The following is a 20,736-nucleotide window of genomic DNA, read 5'->3' as shown; positions in this document are numbered from 1 at the left end:
AGACTCTTGAGAGTCCCTTGGGCAGCAAGGAGATCCAACCAGTCCATCCTAAAGGAAATCAGTCCTAAATATTCATTGGAAGGACTGATGCTGAAGCTGAAGCTCCAATACTTTGCCACCTGATGTGAAGAGTCGACTCACTGGAAAAGACCCTGATGCTGGGAAAGATTGAAGGCGGGAAGAGAAGGGGACGACAGAGGATGAGATGGTTGGACGGCATCACCGACTCGATGGACATGAACTTGGGAAAACCCCGGGAGACAGTGAAGGGCAAGAAAGCTTGGCGTGCTGCAGTCCATGGAGTCGCAGAGTTAGACACGACTTAGCAACTGAACAACACTAGTTGATTAAAAATGTGTGATAGCTTCAAGTGAACAGTGAAGAGACTCAGCCATACATGCATATGTATCCATTCTCCCTCAAATTCCCCTCCCATCCAGGCTGCCACATAACACTGAGCAGAGTTCCCTATGCTATACAGTAGGTCCTTATTGGTTATCCATTTTAAATACAGCAGTGTACATATCCATCTCAAACTCCCTACCTATCCCTTCCCCCCATCCTTCCCTGATCCAGCAACCATAAGTTCATTCTCTAAGTCTCAAGTCAATGGCATTTTTAAAACAAAGATAAAGCAGTTTAGACCAATCTCTCATCAGGAGTCATCATCCTGACATAAGATTTGCCAAATCATAGCTATATATTCATTACTTAGTTTTAAAATACTCAATGCGTGCAATAACTAAGTATAATAAACATTTAATCAGCTTTATACTAAAATATGAAATGTTTTAACCTTCAAATGTTACATCAAAAGAACATGATTAAAACTCCAATATGTTACAAGACAGGTGAACCCACTGTTAACAGCAAATTAAAAATAAATCTCTTAAATTATCTAGATACTTATATTAATATTTTTTCTGTTCACTGAAATAAATGACTTTAGAGATCTTTTCCCCACCAGATTTATTTAAAACAGTTTAACTTTCCCCTCCCCCACCTACAAAATGTATGTATACTCACATTCACTTGAACTTGGATGGACCAGTCACCAAGTATTGGATGCGAAGATAACTGGAAAGTTTTGGAAACGACTCCAAGATCACTTTTTTCTGACAACCACTGTTGGATCAAATTTGACTTGGGATCCTACAATGAAAACCATGCATGTTAACTATATAAAACCCGCCATGAACATGTGGATCCTACCTGGTTATGAATAAGGTCCCACAGTACCCACAGGCACATGCAATATGGGGGAGCTCTTGGAAAATGTCAGCTCTACATTGGGCAAACTCCGGGAGATGGTGAGGGACAGGGAAGCCTGGCGTGCTATAGTCCATGGGGTTGCAAAGAGTCGGCCACAACTTGGCAACTGAATAACAACAAAAATACTACCAAAAAAGGCAAATAAAAGTTAATTCTTTCATCATATTCTCCTTAGAATGTCTTTATTCTGCTCTACCTTTTAATTCTTGGCACTGTATTTCCTTCCACATGAAACACCACAACACATCCATCTCCAAACCCACGCTGCTGCTCTTGCTGTAGAAGAAGATCCCACTGTGGGGATAAGAGGCCCCGTGTGTCTGGCACTCAGCCTTCTCACAACTACTCACACATCATTCAATCACTATGAGTCTCCTCCAGAGGCGGATTACCCTCATATGATAGCTGAGAAAAGTAGCTCCCAGAGAGGTTAGATAAGCCCTCAACGGCAAACAGCTGGTCTAATGTCAAGGCACGAACACATGATGAAATTGAGGCTTTGAACCTATGGGTCTTTTGATTCAACAAAAGTATGTCACAAAGGTGCATAACCAGGAGGATGCATGAAAAACACCTAAGTCTTCCCAGGCTCTTCCAGACCACGCCCCCGTGAGCAACATCCATCCAATCCAATCCCAGCCCTGTCCCTTCCTTTCCATCCTTACGTTCAGCCACCATTTTCTAACTGTTGCAGCTCATCTCTCTCCCCTAGTCTTGCCCCTCCAATGCACCTTCCCCACTGCCAAACAGAAACCTGAGACTGAGGCACAGTGGCTAAAACATCTGGCACAGTTCCTGGCATGTAACAATGAACGAACATTAGCTATGATCATAATACTAGACCACCAAGTAACGACAACTTCTATTTGCCTACAGAATGAGAGCTACACTCCTTTGCATAGTTTGTTGTTGTGTAGTCGCTAACTCATGTCCAACTGTTCTGTAACCTCATGGACCGTAGCCCACCAGGCTCCTCTGTCCATGGGATTTCCCAGCAAAGAATACTGGAGCAGGTTGCCCTTTCCTCCTCCAGGGGATCCTTCTGACCCAGGGACTGAATGTGAACCTCCTGCTTGGCATGCTGATCCGCCAGGGAAGCCCCTGCACAGTTTACAGGGCTCAGTAAGCTGACCCCATCTACTGTTCTAGGCACATCTTCCTCCCAACACACAGATTTGATTGTAATTTGCTCCAAATGCCGGTGTACCTAAGCCTCTACAATTGCTGCATGGAACGCCCTCCCTTCCTTGTCCAGCTGCTGAAATGAGCTCCAAATTCTTCCTTCTCCACACGCCTCCAACAGGCAGAAGCCACCACTTCCTGAAACCTCAGGACGTCCGGAGTTCATCCCTCTTGACACGTTATTAGTGCTCAAAGCTCTCATTCATTATCTAGGTTTTTTTGGTGCTTTTGTCATTGTTACTTTGGGTTTGGAATTTCTTTGTTCCCTGGACTATGAACTCCTGGCAGTAGGGATCAAATATTTCTCCATTCTTAATTTCTATCCTCTGACTTGAGGTAGCGTTTGGGTCAGAAGAAATCCCTCTCCTCCAGCAGGAGCGAGTGTGAAAGTCGGGGTGAAAACAATGCTGACCACTGAGTAACTGGTCTAGTAAGGCAGAAACCAACTGTTAAAACCAAAGACCACAAGCAGGTCAAGAATCAGAAGGTCACCATGCTTGGCAAGTCCTGGAGCAGGCACTGCAATCAGAGCTGGCTCTCGTACCCACTGCCAAGGCGTGATACCCAGAGCTCAAAGGATCAGAAATGAAAAGCTAATACAAAAAGCTAATAAATACATGCTGTCGAATAATTAAGGAAATGCAAGTGAAAACAATGAAAGGCCATTTTTCTTCTGTCACACTGACAAAAAGAAAATAATTCCCAGGGTTGCTTAAAATTTAGGCAAAGAAACGCGTACAGTCTACTGATACATTACTTTGGTGAAGGTACCCATTTTTCCCACAGCCCTACAAACAAAGGAAACCCACACTGAAGGCTTTGATGACCTAGAGGACCTAGGGGGTTGGGTGTGAATGAGATAAATCCCTCTCGTTTCCCAGGCTTGTCTAGGACCTGGGCATGTCACCAACCAGGAAGACACAGAGAATGGAGAAAGGCCAGAGGTCCTTCCAGGGCACACGAGGATCTGAACAGGCACACCACAGCAGAGCATTTGCACGTGGTCACCTCCTGCTGGGACGCACACAGCACAGCGAAGGGTGATGTGAACAGTGCCCCTATCGCAGATGGAACAGTCACATGGCTGGAGACACAGGGAAAGTGGTCCCCCGCGCTCTCTGGGTCACCTCCGCACAGCTTGGGCTCTCCGTCAGCTTCCTCTGCACAGCACAGTGCCCGCTGCCTATGCCACACCCTCTCAAGCAATAAACTAACCCTGGCTAGAGAAGGCAAGGATCTCTGCCACTCTCCGGAGTCCCGGATTATGCACAGAGTGGCTCAGTGGCCAAGGATCTGCCTACCAGTGAAGGAGACAAAGGTTCGATCCCTGGGCGGGGAAGATCCCCTGGAAGAAGGAAATGGCAACACAACCCACTACAGAATTCTTGCCTGGAAAACTCCATGGACAGAGGAGCCTGGCAAACTACAGTGCATGAGGTCGCAAAGAGTCGGACATGACTGAGCACACCACACACACGTTAAGTGTCTAGCATGTAGAATTAAAGACGTCAAGTCACTGAAATGTGGCAGCCCCTCCTCTGGCCAAGGATGAGGTCCTGGGTTTGCCACCACTGCTCCAGGCCAAAGCGTCAGAGCACAGCCACAGACGGGATAGACCCCAGGCCAGCCGCTGTGCCCACAAAACCATCCACCTGTACCAGGAGCAACAACCTCATGAGCAAGGGCAGCAGGGTAGAAAAGAGCGAGCCAGTGACCACCTCGCTGTCGTGCTCAGTCACCTCAGGCGTGTCCAACTCTTTGCGACCCCATGGACTATAGCCCTCCAGGCTCAGAGCTCTGTCCACGGAATTCTCCAGGCAAGAATACTGGAGTGGGTAGCCATTCCCTTCCCCGGCGGATTTTACCAACCCAGGAATCAAATCCACGTCTCCTGTGTCTTCTGTATTGCAGGCGGATTCTTTACCCACTGAGCCACCTAGGAAGCCCCCAGTCACACTGTTGAAACACTTATATTTCCATTGTGTAAGGACAACTGGCTGCAGATGGCCAGAATTAGGAGAAAGAAGCTTATATTACAATAAACGGGCCCCTGAATCCCCTTGGCTTCCTGAGAAAGCCAATCAGTAGATCAGGGGAAATAACCAATGATCCCAGAAAAACACAGAAGTGTCTGAACATGCTATGGTGGTCAATATTTTAGGTACATCCTACCGTGAGTCACTCTTGGCTGGGCAACATGGGCCCCCAACAGTTGGTCTCGTGTAGACCCAAGATGCATTCTCCACACTCGCCTGCAGGGCGCGCTGTGCTAGCAAGTACAACTTTGTCCACATCAGGGGCTCTCACTACACTAAAGACCTACTTTTTTCTGGGAAATTTTTCCAAGAAAGATGTAGGAAATATCACAGTCTGATGAACCGGGCCCAAAGGACTGTTTTCAGAGGGAGGAGGGCAGGGTCCCAAAGACCATGGGTTCCTGGTAGAATTTCAGTCTAAATTCTCCTCCCTGGGGCTTGTAGCTCAGCTGGTTAAGAATCTTCCTGCAATACGGGAGACCTGGGTTCAATCCCTGGGTTGGGAAGACTTCCTGGAGGAGGGAAAGGCTACCCACTCCAGTATTCTGGCCTGGAGAATTCCATGGACTGTACAGTCCATGGGGTCGCAAAGAGTCGGACACGACTGAGCGACTTTCACTTCACTTGACCGAGGGAGCCACCCATCAGCCAGGCCAACAGGATCCCTCGGAACCAGAAGCAGCAAAAGGAAGGCACTCCATGCACTTCCGGGGAAGACAAATGTGTCAGGCCAAGTCCAAAATCTGAGAGAGGAGCCAGCGAATCCACAAAACAGAATCAGCAGGGTTCCTTCTGGGTTAACGCCTAGAACAGACCATTTATCCAGGGCTGACTTGTACTCAACTGAGACAGAAAACAGGCAGATCTAATGCAAACAGCCAGACACAGACAGACATTAACTTCTGAATCCTTCTTTTACACAGAGCACTCAGTATTTGTGGACAAAGGATGACGGACAGTATGAATGGCATCCATAAACACCATTCAGAGTTATATGAATTTAGAAATGCTGTTCACTATGGTGACCTGCTTTATTCCAACACAGCAAAGGCAGAAATTCACAGAGCTGCAAATTCTGAACTAATACCAGTGCCATTCAAGAAATCTGCATTGAACATGCCAACCTATGTGGTATTTGCTACAAACATATCTTGGCTTTAAGTTATATGTATATATGTTTGTTTGCTAGATTTCTGTGTTTGTTTAACTTATAACAACAACAACTACTAAGAAGAATAGGAAGATACTGAAATAAAAAGCCTAAATTTACCTTCCAGTCTGTTATTCGTCAGAACATTTAGGATAACCGATGTGCTGGGACTGAGGGGATTTTTCAAAAGAGAGTCCCAGCAAACTGGGATGAGTTGCTCACCCGATTTCTATGCCATTGATCAAATGTCTAATATTCTCCTCGGCTTACATGTAGAAAACCAGGTCCACCTGGATCTCAGCCATCTTCAGCTTGGTTCTCACTAGAAAGCACTCGGTCTGCTAACCACACTGCTTTCAGAGCTTGGAGTGTTCCAGCAGCAGAGGCCAAAGACTTCCTGCCAAATGGGGTTTCTACAGCTAGCTAATGTTTAGTGAGCATGTTCTATGCACTACACACAGTTCTAAATGCTCTACTTGAACTCCCTCACAAAATCCTCATAAAGGTATTATTATTTTTATGCATTTTACAAATAAGGAAACCAAGGCTCAGAGATTTTGATTCATCTCCTCAAGGTCACAGAGCTAGCACCTCTAAGCACTTCTTAGAGCAGAGTGATCCTTCTAAAATCTTAAGTCAAATCATATCATGCCTCTCCTTAGAATTCTCCAGTGAATTTTCATTTCCCTCACAGTAAAATCCAAGGTCCATATCATAGCCAAGAAAATCCTGTACAGCCCCTCCTCCAGTCAACCTACTTATACCTGACCTATCTCCTAATATTGTCCACTCACTTTCTGGTCAACAGTGCTCTGCTAGTTTACTCCCCCAATGGCCCTAACAAGTTCCTACCACAGGACCTTTGCATATGCCATTCCCTCTGTTTGTAGGGTCTACTATTTCCTGTAGGTCTCTGTTTCAATAGGACTTCTCTAACAACCCTATTGAAAACAGCAAACACAAGCTCTTTCCCTCTCTTTCACACATACACACACTTATTCTTTTTTAATATATATTTGTATGTTAATTTATTATTTGTCCACTACCCACCAGGATACAACATCAATGTGAGCAAGGACTCACCCTCTGTATCAAGGACACAGAGGTTTAACATGTTTGACAAGTGAATTCATCAGTGACGAAGCCGGGACAAAAACCCAAGCAGGCTGACTCTGGAGCCTGAGCTCTTAACCCATGCTCTACCATCCCCTTCCTAGGGAAACCATCCCACATCAGGAGGGGAGCTTAGCCACGTGAATCCTAAGATGTCCCAGGACCAATAATGTCAGCAGAACTTCCAAGAGAGCTCCATGAGCTGGCTTGAAGCCCCAGTTTCATTTCCACCTGGCACTCACCTTAATTAGAATGTTTAAAAAGGTTTTATAAGGCTTAAAATCAGAGAAGAGTGTAACAACACGAAACTTCACTTCCTGCTTTGGTTTATACAGGGGCTTGTCTGTTTGAATGAAGACAGTCATTCTCTTGGTCTCAAATGATAAGCGCGTACTATTTGAGAATAAAATCTCATCCTGGGCACGTCCGGTGACACGGAGCTCATACATCTCATCGGCACTGTTCAGAGGTAGCTAGGGGGAAAAAAAAAAAAGAAGACATCAGATGTACCAAGGTCTCATCGTTTTACCTCAAAAATGTTTTTAATTGTAAGTTAGCATTGAAGTTTTAAATATACAGTATTATCAAAAGTAATTGCAAGGTTGAAAAGTGTGCCACTCCTAGGCACAATTAAAAAATTTGTTTTCCCTCTTTTGACACCCTGGGGTTTGCTCTGTAGTTAAATCTCGAGGTTCCCGGATTGCAGGAGCCTCGCCCCACAGCCCTGTCAGCAGTCACCTTGTCACTTCCTATTCCAAGTACAAACTCTTCTGCATGTACAGTCACTGTGAGTCAGAACACCCTTCAGCATTCGCTTCCAAGCCTTGCCCTGTCTGAGGCAGCCCAAAGGCACATTGGCACAAGACTGGTTTTCTTGCCATTCTCTCTCCAGGATCTCTTTCCTGTGCCAAGATGCACTCTCTTGACCAACCCTGTGCATCGTGTCACAGTCCTGGTAAGTCTGATGGCACCGATACTGTTACCGTTTCTGTCACTAGTGGAAATCCTACCTTCTAGCACTGACAGACCAGAAGCCACACTCAGCAACTTACACACGCTGTTTCGCTCCACCTCACAACAATCCTTCAGGGGGATGCTCTAACAAATGCCAGGTTACAAACCAGGAACCTGGGGGGCCTGAAAGAGTGAAAGAAGTTGCTCCAGGTCACTGGCTGAGATTCAGACCTGGGATGAGCTATATACTCGAATGAGAGCCTTCATGTGGTGGTTTTAAAATACGTCCACACTGTTATATTTAACATAGATACCCAAAAGGGACCTACTACTGTCCAGCACATGGAACTCTGCTCAGTGTTATGGGGCAGCCTGGCTGGGAGGGGAGTTTGGGGGAGAAATCCATTCACGTATCCAACATGTGCATGTATGGCGGAGTCCCTTTCCTGTTCATCTGAAACTATCACAAGGTTGTTAATCGGCTATAGCCCAACACAAAATAAAAAGTTTTTTTAAACAAAACATGTCCAAATATTTTTTGACCCTTCTCCTTGCAAAAGGGGGAGCCTCAATCTCCAGTGACCTGCTCCTCAGGAGTAGAATGAGGCTGCGTCATTAACCAGATACCTTCTGCCTGGTTCTCTCTTTCTCGGATCCGAGGCTCTGGGGGAAGTCAGCTGCCATGCGATGAGGACACTCAAGAGGCCCGTGAGAGGCCATGTGGGGAGGGACAGAGGCCAACAGCCACAGCCCACCTGCCAGCCATGTGAACAGCAACCTTCCCGGGGACCCCCAGGCCCAGGGTCGCCTGCAGAGGTCAGCAGCTCGGGAAGCGCCGTCTCCTGAGACCCCACGTCAGACCTGCTCAGCTACACAGCCCCCAGCTTCCCGACCCACAGAAACTGTGTGAAGTAATAAAATTCTCTGACTGTTTTACACCAGCGTTTGGGGACCGTAGGTTACACAGCAGTAGATAACTAGCACACCTGACTTTTAGTTCGTCTTCATATTCCTAAACCCGAGATTCTGAAATGACATTCTGCCTCCTTTGGGAAAATAAGATTTGCCCACAGAGGGCTCTGAGGAGATTTTCCAGCAATAGCAGCCACCAAAAAGCCAGCAATACGGGTAAGAATATGAAAGAAACTTGATGAACCGCCGACACAACAGGGAGAAAAATACTGATGTTTGCAATTCACTCAGAAAAGCATTTTAAAAATAAGATGAATTCATGGATGGAGAAATGAGTAGATAGATTAACTATGTGATAAAGCAAGTACGGTAAAATGTTAACAGTAGATTCTAAGTGGTAGCTATAAGACTGTTCACTATGAAACTCTTTCAGGTTTTTTTGATATTTAATATTTTCATAATAAACTGTTAGGAGAAACAGTCATATCACCTTCAAATGACCTCTAGTACTGATTTTTGCTTTCCTGTAACAAACATTCACTGAGCACCTTAGAGCTTGGAATTCAACATGAACCAAAGACGTACACCCTAGAGGGCTGAGAACCTAGCCTAGCACTTGCATCCTCCTATTCTATTCTCTCAAATGATGAGATTCTTTTACTGATGAGAATCAGTCCCCAGATTCTTTTAAACGGAGTGTTCAATTCTGTAAGCATGTACACAAGAGTACACGTGAAAGTCGCTCAATCGTGTCCAACTCTTTGTGACCCCCTGGACTACACAGTCCATGGAATTCTCCAGGCCAGAATACTGGAGTGGGTAGCCTTTCCCTTCTCCAGGGGATCTTCCCAACCCAGGGATCAAACCCAGGTCTCCCGCATTGCAGGCGGTTTCTTTACCAGCTGAGCCACAAGGGAAGGTAAGCAGGAAAATATATATGCCAGGAACCACCATATCATTTGCTTGTATATGCCACAGATTTATAAACAGATTGTGATTTTAAAATATGGGATTAGATGGCATGTCTCTCCATGATTTGGGTATCATTTTTAGAGGCACAGAACAGACAGTAGATTAAAGTAGTATTAGTCGCTCAGTCGTGTCCAACTCTTGGCTACCCCACGGACTATAGATCACCACACTTCTCTGTCCATGGAATTCTCCAGGTAAAAATACTGGAATGGGTTGCCATTCCCTTCTCCAGGGCATCTTCCCAACCCAGAGATCGAACCCAGGTCTCTGCATTGCAGGCAGATTCTTTGCCATTTGAGCCACCAGGAAAGCTCCAGTAGATTAAAGACTTATACCAAATTACTGATGCAGAGGCCTGCAACTAAAGACTTATTAACCACAAAAAGTCAAAGAGTTAGAGAATTAGAAGTGACACAAAGGTGTCCAAGGACTTTTCCTGTCTCCTACTCCATCCTCCTTCAGGGAGTTGATACACAAGAGGAGACAGTACTGACTCTCTGCTCCTTTCAGTTACCCTAATTCTCTTTTTCAACCCTCCCCTGGTAGAAATCCCACCTCCTCATATGTAAAATTTGGGCGATTTAGGATCCTCAAAGTCTTGGGGATGATCCTAGGGCTGGAAAGTCAGAGATAACAATGTGGACTTGTCAGAGTGGACCTGGGATGTCCCCATGAATCGGGGGGCATCCCTGCACGGCGCAGGGTGTCACCGTGTCACCTGTCAGCACAGACCTTGGCCATCCACTGGTAACAGTGGAAGGACACAGTGAGAAGGAGACTGGAGGAAATACTGGGGATGTTAAGCAATCCTCATGAAAGAGTCTCCCTGTGCCGGACCCGCAGTCAGTTGTAACCTGCTTCCGATGGTGGTGAGGATCAAAGGTAGTAAACCTCCTGAATCTCTGCTGGTAAACTGCCTCCCACCTTCTCCCACAATTACTGAAGAGTTCCCTGAACTGGTAATAAAGGGGTTCCTTATCTCTTATACAAGAACCAATTATTTACCTACAGAGGTTTTGGATCCTATGTGTTCAGCTGAAGTCGCAGGGCTGGGAAAAGACGTGGTACCCAGAGACAGACACTGTCTGACAGCAAGACAACAGGCCGGGGGTGTTCACTCCCCGGGACTTAGATCAACAAGATATCAACCAGCACCTGAGCTGAGCACTGTTGATTCTCCGTTATGCTAAGTCTGTTCTGGGTATACATAAACACAAACCCTCCAGGTGGATGACAGCTCCCCACCCAGCGAGGGGAGCTCTCTACATGACAGAGGGATGCTCAGAAAAGTCCCTGATGGACAATAAACCCCAAAGTGACAACAGATTCCTGATTCTATCCTGGCCCATCTAAAACCATCTCACCTTCTCTGAAAGATTAACTGTCTTAAGGAAACTGAGACGACACAAGAGTATTCAAAACTACTTTATTTCACTAATAACTCCAGTTACCAAAAGTAATGGCAATTTCAATAACTTTCTAAATAAAATTGAGAAACTTAAGATGATAGTTTCTATTTTAAAATATATTAGTAATTAAACATTAAAAGCATTCTAATTTTATTAGGAGGTTGGGATTAACATATACATACTATTATATGTAAGATGGGGCTTCCCAAGTGGCTCAGTTGGTATAGAATCTGCCTGCAATGCCAGAGACCTGGGTTTGATCCCTGGGTTGGGAAGATGTGGAGAAGGAAATGGCAACCCACTCCAGTATTCATGCCTGGAGAATTCCATGGACAGATTCAGACACGACTGTGCAACTTTCACTTTCATATGTAAGAGAGATAATCAACAAGGACCTACTGCATAACACAGGGAACTATACTCAATATTCTGTAATAACTTATATGGGAAAAGATCCGAAAAAGAATAGATATATGTATATGCATACATGATTCACTTTGCTGTACACCTGAAACTAACACAACATTGTAAATCAACTATACTCCAAAATACAATTTTAAAAAATTTTAAGCATTTTAATTTTAAAAGCCACTCCCTCATTTTACGTTTTATTTACAAAGAGAATAACAGAAACTTTTTCCAGCATATTTTATACAAAAAACAACCTTTATGTTAAGCATAAATTGCTTTTTTTATTTACTTCTTATTGAAGGCTGACTTCACTATATCAGAAGCAGAAACAATGAGCCAGTCAGATATTAAAAACACATTTGTTTTAATACAGCCAAAATGTTCATATTTTATAGCAAAAATTCATGAGGACCTTAAAAACTAATTTTAAATATTATATTTGCAAACATCAGAATGCAAGTATGCTTTTAAAGATGGGTCTATTTTCATTGAAAACTCATAAAAATGCAGAACCTTCTATTTTTGCCAAGCATTATCAAATTTTCCCAGACACTTTATGACTAAGTCTTTAAAGTTCTGTTTTACTAAAAAAGGATCTAGTCCTAAATATAAGCTCTAGTAAAGTTTTCAACAGGTAATTGCTATATCTATATACAACAGAAATAATGTTAAAGACAAATATGAGATACTGGGGTAAGTATTTCATATAGTTAAGACTTTAAAGAATAATAGTAGGGCTTCCCTGGTGGTCTGCTGCTGCTGCTGCTAAGTCGCTTCAGTCGAGCTCAACTCTGTGCGACCCCATAGACGGCAGCCTACCAGGTTCCCCCGTCCCTGAGATTCTCCAGGCAAGAACACTGGAGTGGGTTGCCATTTCCTTCTCCAATGCATGAAAGTGAAAAGTGAAAGGGAAATCACTCAGTCGCATCTGACTCTTAGCGACCCCATGGACTGCAGCCTACCAAGCTCCTCCGCCCATGGGATTTGCCAAGCAAGAGTACTGGAGTGGGGTGCCATTGCCTTCTCCGCCCTGGTGGTCTAGTGATTAAGAAACCACCTGCCAATGGGGGGGACACGGGTTCAATCCCTGGTCCAGGAAGATCCCACATGCCTGTGTGCAACTAAGCCTCTGTGCCACAGCTACTGAGCCTACTGAGCACAGCTGTGCTCCCCAACGAGAGAAGCCACTGCAATGAGACGCCTGCAAACCCTGTCTAGAGAGCAGCCCTCGCTCACTGCAACGAGAGAAAGCCCACGTGCAGCAACAAATACCCAGTGCTGCCAAAAATAAATTTTAAAAATTTCTTTAAAGAATAACAGGAGTGAAATTTGCAGCTAATGATAAATGGGATGAGTACAGTGTAGAGGAGGGTTACTGGAATCCCAGACCAAGTGCTCTGGTCCCACCCACACGCCTACTCCTTCCAGCCTCACTACCCTCCAGCCAGTGCAGCTGTGGACTTCTTTGAGGAAAGCAGTTACTATGCTTCAAGCTGTTCTTCCTGAACTTAAATCTCACCCTCTTCTGCTATCAGACAATTAAGTCACACAGGATTTATTTTAATCTTCTCATTGTAATATTCTTTCAACAGAGTTAGGGACACAGACATGGGGAGCCAGCACCTAAAGTCTGAGGTCGTATTAACGCAGTCTAATATCTTATTGTCATTAAGTTTGGGGGTTTTCTTAACCCCACTCTGCCTACTTATGCCTTCATTTCCCCTGCCCCTACTTTCTATTATTACAGCAGTATATTTCTTAGTAAGGTAAGTACAAACGTAATAGGTAAGAAATACAATAGTTATGAGAGGAGTATGTCAAGGCTGTATATTGTCACACTGCTTATTTAACTTATATGCAGAGTACATGGTGTGAAATGCCAAGCTGGAATCAAGATTGTTGGGAGAAATATTGGCAATCTCAGATACACAGATGAAACCACTCTAATGGCAGAAAGCAAACAGAAACTAAAGAGCCTCTTGATGAGGGTGAAAGAATAGAGTGAAAAAGCTGGCTTCAAACTCAACGATCAAAAAACTAAGTTCATGGTCCTATCACTTCGTGGCAAATAATGGGGGAAAAATGGAAACAGTGACAGATTTTGTTTCTAGGGGCTCCAAAATCACTGCAGCCATGATTTTAACAGTGACTGCAGCCATGAAATTAAAAGACACTTGCTCCTTGGAAGAAAAGCTATGACAAATCTAGAAAGTGTATTAAAAAGCAGAGACATCACACTGATGACAAAGATCTGTATAGACAAGGCTATGGTTTTTCCTGTAGTCACATACAGATGACTTGTACAGACAGTTGAACCATAAAAAAGGCTGAGCACTGAAGAATTGATGCTTTCAAACTGTGGTGCTGGAGATTCTAAGAGTCCCTTGAATTGCAAAGAGATCAAACCAGTCAATCCTAAAAGAAATCAACCTGAATATTCACTGAAAGGATTGATGCTGAAGCTGAAGCTCCAATACTTTGGCCACCTGATGCAAAGAGTCGACTCACTGGAAAAGACCCTGACTCTGGGAAAAATTGAAGGCAAAAGAAGGGGGTGGCAGAGGATGAGACGATTAAATAGCAATACTGACTCAGTGGACATGAATTTAAGCAAACTCCAGAGACAGTGAAGGACAGGGAAGCCTGGCATGTTGCAGGCCATGGGGTGGCAAAGAGACAGATACAACTTAGAGACTGAATAAAATCAAGGCCTTTTTATAACGGATTGTTTGTGCTCAGTCACTCAGTTGTGTCTGACTCTGCAACTCCATGGACTGTAGCCCACCAGACACCTCTGTCCATGGAATTTTCCAGGCAAGAATATTGGAGCAGGCTGCCATTTCCTACTCCAGGGGGAAGAACTGTTTGGGAGCACTGTATTCTCTAAGAGTGTGAAAAGTGTGAAAGTGTTAGTCACTCAGGCATCCCAACTCTTTGTGATCCCACTGACTGTAGCCCTCCCCCCACACCCCAACAAGGCTCCTCTGTCCAAGGAATTCTCCAAACAAGAATACTGAAGTGGGTAGCCATTCCCTTCTCCAGGGGATCTTCCCAACCCAGGGATTGAACGGAGGTCTCCTGCATTGCAGGCAGATTCTTTATCAGTGACCCACCAGGGAAGCCCATTCACTAAGAACTCCCCCTCAAAATGAATGTGGTTTCTGAATGTGCTTAATAAGCAAACTTCAAGAGGTAATGGGGAACCTGGCTTATCGGGAGATGCTGACCCTACATAAGTGTGTAATGTGTCAAGGTCAAAGTCATTACTCATCTAGTCCCAGAAAAGTACACCAAATTGTCCTCTTGGTGGATGCTGTGTTTAACTATACATTAAATGTGTGACGCTCCAAAAGAAAACAGTTATAAAGGACAGACTTCCAAATCAAAGCTATGAGAAGTAGGACTAGTTAAGCAACATTGAATAACCAGGTTTCTTTTTTAAAAAAATATAAATTTATTTATTTAAACTGGAGATTAATTACTTCACAGTATTGTATTGGTTTTGCTACACATCAACATGAATCCGCTAACTCTTCCCACTTCTACAGCAGATGCCACAGCATGTTTACATCTCATTTCACCTCCAAGGTAGCCTCTATGAAACAGACTACACTTTTATCCCCTTCTCCAGGGCTGGGACCACGGTGAGGTGAGCCAGGCACTTGCCTCAAGTGTAAAATTTAAGAGTGTGCCAAAAAACTCAATAATCAAGTAACTCAATAGCAGAAAAACTCAATAATAAATAGCAAAAGCAATACAGAATTATGACACACAAAATATCAAACTTTTAATCCAAGATAGGATCAGTATCAATTACTGATTTTTGTTTGTTTGTTTTGCCTCAAGCAACAATTCTGTTCAGCGAGGCACTGCCCTTTTCCAGGACAAAGAAACTGGGAGGGAGCAATAATGACACACCCAAGACTGTTGTGCTCATTAGGGCAGAAGCAGGACCAAACCCACCCAGGTCCCTGTGCAAATAGTCCAGGCCAGTTCCCCGCAGGAAGTTCTCTATTTGACAAAAGGAAAATCTCTGCGATGAGTCTGAAGAGGCTAATAACCCATCTCCCTGGAGTAATATTATCCTTAAATAATCTGAAGGTGGAACTGAACTCCAGCCAAACTCACAAGGCACGCAAATCAGTATGAAAGTCAACAAAATCGGAAATTCATTTCACTGACATGATGTATAATTATGAAACCAAAGTTTTAAAATAAATACTTACTGATGGAAGAATAAGTGTCTTGAAAGAGCCTAAAAAGGAAAACAGGGAAGAAAACAGTCATAATTTGAATATGATGATATAACATAAAACTCATTAAGACTCTCCTAATATTCTTTCAAATATACAGGGTATCATAAACTTACTAAATCACAAATTTATTTAGCCAAGCCAAAACAACTTTATTAAAGCCCAGAACCCCTGAGAGATTATACATATCCTTGTGCCAAAGAGTTAAAAGGCTATCAGTGGGTGAACCTCTTCCCAAAACCTAGGTTCTGCTTCTCTTTTCCACGTTCATTTTTGGTGTCAGTGTTGCTGCTGCTCCTCTTGCTGTTTTACGGTTAAAAATATTTGAGGGACACTTCATACAGTGTACAGAAAGAAGCTGAGGTTCATTTCTAATGAACATTTCTCATACACTCATGACAGACAGAAAAAAGGAAGGCATTAGTCACATCAGGGTTGAGCTGGGACTCCTAACTGACCCATTAGTATTAAAACGATGCAGACTTTTTTCATGTAAGTTACTAAACAAAGACTGCTAATTTAACTCATGCCAACTTCTCATCAAATCTATTTACTGCTAGGGAAAAATGTTCGAAGTTAAAAATAAAACAGTACTTATTCAAAGTTCCCATTTAAGTGACATGAATTTATAGGTGATAACAGGCCCTCAGTTTCTTCATTCATTTAAGAAACACTTATTAAGGGTAACCCAGTAAATAAGACAGACACAGCCCCTCTCCTCCTGGAGGCCACGGGCATCTACCCCGTGGGAACAGACAGGCATAGCATGCAACAGGGGTCAGGCCGGTGGCTTCTGCAATCAGACCACTAGTCCTACCCTTGACATGTTACCTAATTCTCCAGGTTCAACCACAGAGCTTCCCTGCTAGTCCAGTGGCCGAATTAGCCTTACAACACAGGGAATTCGGGATCAGTCCCTGGTCGGGAGCTAAGGCCCCCACATGCTGCAGGGAAAGCCATTATGCTGCAACTAGGACCCAATGCAGCCAAAGTTTAAAAATAAATACTTTTTTAAAAAATCTTTGAAATCAAAGAGCTAAATAAATGGAGAGACGCTCAGTGTTCATAAATAGAACAACTCAATTATCAACACATCAGTTCTTCCCAACTCAATCTTTAGAGTCAACGCAGTCCTAATCAAAATCCCAGCAAGGGAGTTTATGGATATCAACAACCTGACTCTAAAGTTTACATGGAAAAGCAAAAGACGCAGGCTAGCTAACCGTACTGAAGAATAAAGGTGGAGGAATAATGCTGCCTGACTTCAAGACTTACTATAAAGCTACAGTAATCAAGAGCATGTGATACTAGCAAAAGGATAGACAGATCAATGGAACAGAGTTGAGAGCCTAGAAATAGACTCCATGAGAACAGTCAACCAATTTTTTTTATTACTTGTTACTGGAGCATAGTTGCTCTACAATGTGTTCGTTTCTGCTGTATGGCAAAGCAAACCAGTTAAACCTATACATATATCTACTCTTTTTTAGATTTCCTTCCCATTTAAGCCACCATAAAGCGCTGAGTATGGAGGAAGGCAACCCACTCCAGTATCCTTGCCTGGAGAATCCCACGGACAGAGGTGTCTGGTGGGCTACATTCCACAGGATGGCAAAGAGTCGAGCACAACTGAATGGATTTAGCACGCACACACAGCACTGAGTAGAGCTTCCTGTGCTACCCAGTAGGTTCTCATTAGTTACTATTTCATACACAGCAGTGTACATATGTCAGTCCCAATTTCCCAATTCATATCATTCCCCCTCCCCTGAGTAACCGTAAGTTTGTTCACTATATCTGTGACTCTATTTCTGCTTTGCAAATAAGTTCATCTGTACCATTTTTCTAGATTCCACCTATAGGCAGTTTTAGGTGACAACTGTTTTTCTCTTTCTGACTTACTTCACTCTGTATGACACTCTCCAGGTCCATCCACATCTCTGAAATGGCACTAGTTCATTCCTTTTTACAGTCCGGTAATATTCTATTGTACATCTGTACCGCATCTTTATCCATTCCTCTGCTGATGGACACTTAGGTTGCTTCCATGTCCTGGCTATTGTAAATAGTGCTGCAATGAACTTCAGGGTGCATGTATCTTTCTGAGCTATGGTTTTCTCTGGATATATGCTCAGGAGTGGGATTGCCTGGATCAGACGGTAGCTCTATTTTTAGGTTTTTGAGGAACCTCCATGCTGTTCTCCATAGTGGCGGTAACCAACTGACATCCCCACCAACAGTGTAGGAGGGTTCCCCTTTCAGTACACCCTCTCTAGCGTTTACTGTTTGTAGATTTTTGATGATGGCCATTCTGACTGGTGTAAAGTGACACCTCATTGTAATTTTGACTTGCATTTCTCTAATAATTAATGATGTTGAATATATTTTCATCTGTTTGTGGGCCATTTGAATGTCCTCTTTGGAGAAATGTCTATTTAGATTTTCTGCCCATTTGTTGATTGGGTTGTTTGTGTTTTTTTTTGATATTGAGCTGCATGAGCTGTTTGTATATCTTAAAGATTAATCCCTTGTCAGTTGGTTTATTTTAAAATATTTTCTCCAATTCTGAGGGTTGTCTTTTCTTTAGTTTATTCTTTCCTTTGCTATGCAAAAGCTTTTAAATTTAATTAGGTCCCATTTGTTTATTTTTGCTTCTAATTTCATTACTCTAGGTAGTCAACTTATCTTTGACAGAAAAAAAAAGGATTTTAGGGCAGTAAAAATACTCTGTATGATATTATAATGATGGACAAATTGTCATTATACATTCAACAAAACCCATAGAATTTACAACACCAAGACTGAATCTTAATGTAAACATGTAAACTATGAAGTTTGGGAGATTATGAAATAACAACACAGGATCATCCTTGGTAAGAAAAAAATGTACCATTCTCATGAGCAATACTGATAATAGGGAAAGCTAGGCATGCATGATGTCAGGAATAATATCGGAAATCTGCAAAAATAATTTTTCAATTATGTGAATGTTCAGATTGAATATGATGATGATAATGGCCAGATAACTGGAACATTCAAATAAATAATGGAGTATAACCTACAGAATAAAATAAGAGCTTATGAATTTATGCTGGTATATAATTTAAATGAGGGAGAAGAAAAAGTTACTTTTTTTTTTTTACTATTTTTAATTAATTTTATTGAAGGATAGTTGACTTACAATGTTAATTTCTCCTGTAGAGCAAAGAGATTCTGTTATACATATACATTCTGAAAAAGTTATTCTTTACCATAGAATTCCAATTAATAAATGTAAAAGGAATCATGGAATTAGAAAATTTCACAATTATGATAATAACTAAGACAAATTACCAATTTTGTGTGTATATGTAGAAGGACTAAGGCTCGTGAGAAATAATAAACTATGGTTGTTTGAAGCTCCTAAGTGTTGAGTGGTTCATTCACAGCAATAGATAACTGGAACACATTTGAAATAAAAAAAGATTCTCTAGCAATTTTAAGTATTAGTATCCTCATTTTACAAATGAGAACCTGAATCACAGAGACCTTAAGTGAGTTCCCCAGAGTCACATAAAAAAGAAGTAACGGAGCCGAGATTCTAAGCCACTGCCTCCGCTTCTACCAGCAGTTGTACTTTCGTTCTTGTACTCTACCCACCTTTGATTACATAAAAGCTGCACATCCTGGGTAGCCTCTTTGTGTATGCTCCTTACTCCCTCACGCAGACAGGTTCAAAATCACAGTCTCTTGGACTCCCTGCTCCCCTCGACTCTACATTAATCATCACTGGGAACCCAGACACTCTTCCATGAAGTTTCTCCCTGCCCTTAGAGGAGCCGCAGTGGTGGAGCTCATTAAACAATTTGTGTAATACAAAAACCTTCTGAAAAGGAGATACCAACTGGACAATTTCTCAGCTCTTTTTATCCCTTCTTCACACTACACAGTCTTGATACATTTGAAGTTAACTTCAAGATCAGAAAAACTCACCTTCAAAGGAAACAACCACAGGTGTCTAAGGTTGGGTTCCCTGGGAAGCTAATTCTGAGATGGTGATGAAAAAGCAGGCATGCGCCTGGGACCAGCCCTGGAGAAGAGGGGGTTGTGGAGGCAGGACTGGGGAGGAGGAGGGAAGGAGCTGCAACGCAGGCTCCAGATACACCCATCGGGAGCCCTCAGAAGCCAGTCCGACCCCTGAGAGCTGTCCTGAGTAGGGTTGGCGGGGAAGCTGGGCCTCCCCCAAGGAGGGTGCAGGGCAAATCTCCCTAGTGGGTGCAGTCCCCGAGGAGTCAGCTCAGAAGGCAGTGGGCTGCAACATCCCCCAGCGACTTCAGAGAATAAGTCTTCATCCCTGATGCGCTAGTTCTGGGAGGGAGGCCACGGCACCCCACCACAGTGTCCCACAGTGGAATAAAATCAAAAATGTTAAACTGCAAGGAGCTCTTCTCCCAACAAGCCAGCATGAGTGATGATAGAGGGTCACTGATTTTTCACATCTTTAAGATAAACCATCAGGGTTGCCTGTTTTGTCAGCCCCATGACTGGAGGAAACAATGTGCTTCCTTTCTGCCAAGAGAGTTACCTCCCATCACTGGCAAACTCACAAAGACTAAAGGCTGTGTGTGTGCGTGTGTGTGCGTGTGCGTGTGTGTTGGGGGCAGGGGACGGAGAGTAATTTATTTTTATCTACAAGACACTGAGCAAGGAGAAAATAAAAAAGCAGCTTCGAGTCTACAATCCAAATAAATCCAGTAGGTTGATTAATAGGAGGTCAAGCACTGCAGCAATTCAAAGCCAGCTACCCAGATTTGAAGTGCAGGAAATCCCATTCATAGAAATTTTTCTTAATTTTTTAAATTTATTTATTTTTTAATTGAAGATAATTGCTTTACAGAATTTTGTTTCCTGTCAAACATCAATATAAATCAGCCACAGGTATACATGTGCCCCCTGCCTCTTGAACCTCCCTTCCCATCCCACCCCTCTAGGTTGATACAGAGCCCCTGTTTGAGTTCCCTGAGTCACACAGCAAATTTTAATGCAGCTCTTCATAGAGTCCAAGTTTCGAGGGATTTTCTCATCAGAGAGAA

General features: G+C 43.2%; 1 protein-coding gene across 1 annotated transcript in view; it reads right to left on the bottom strand.

The window, feature by feature from the left end:
* The window catches only part of CD109 (CD109 molecule), a 134,555-nt gene that overhangs the window by 96,697 nt on the left and 17,122 nt on the right, over positions 1-20,736 (bottom strand). Inside the window, exons 3-5 of the mRNA XM_027550947.1 lie at positions 15,638-15,666; positions 6,996-7,226; positions 1,027-1,152 (exon numbers count right to left, since the gene is read on the bottom strand). Of these exons, the coding sequence (XP_027406748.1) occupies positions 1,027-1,152; positions 6,996-7,226; positions 15,638-15,666 (386 nt within the window). The remainder of the gene's footprint in view (positions 1-1,026; positions 1,153-6,995; positions 7,227-15,637; positions 15,667-20,736) is intronic.

Source organism: Bos indicus x Bos taurus, chromosome 9, assembly GCF_003369695.1.
Source record: "Bos indicus x Bos taurus breed Angus x Brahman F1 hybrid chromosome 9, Bos_hybrid_MaternalHap_v2.0, whole genome shotgun sequence".
In the NCBI taxonomy this organism is placed as follows: domain Eukaryota; kingdom Metazoa; phylum Chordata; class Mammalia; order Artiodactyla; family Bovidae; genus Bos; species Bos indicus x Bos taurus.
This window is presented reverse-complemented; position numbering and strand designations above follow the sequence as displayed.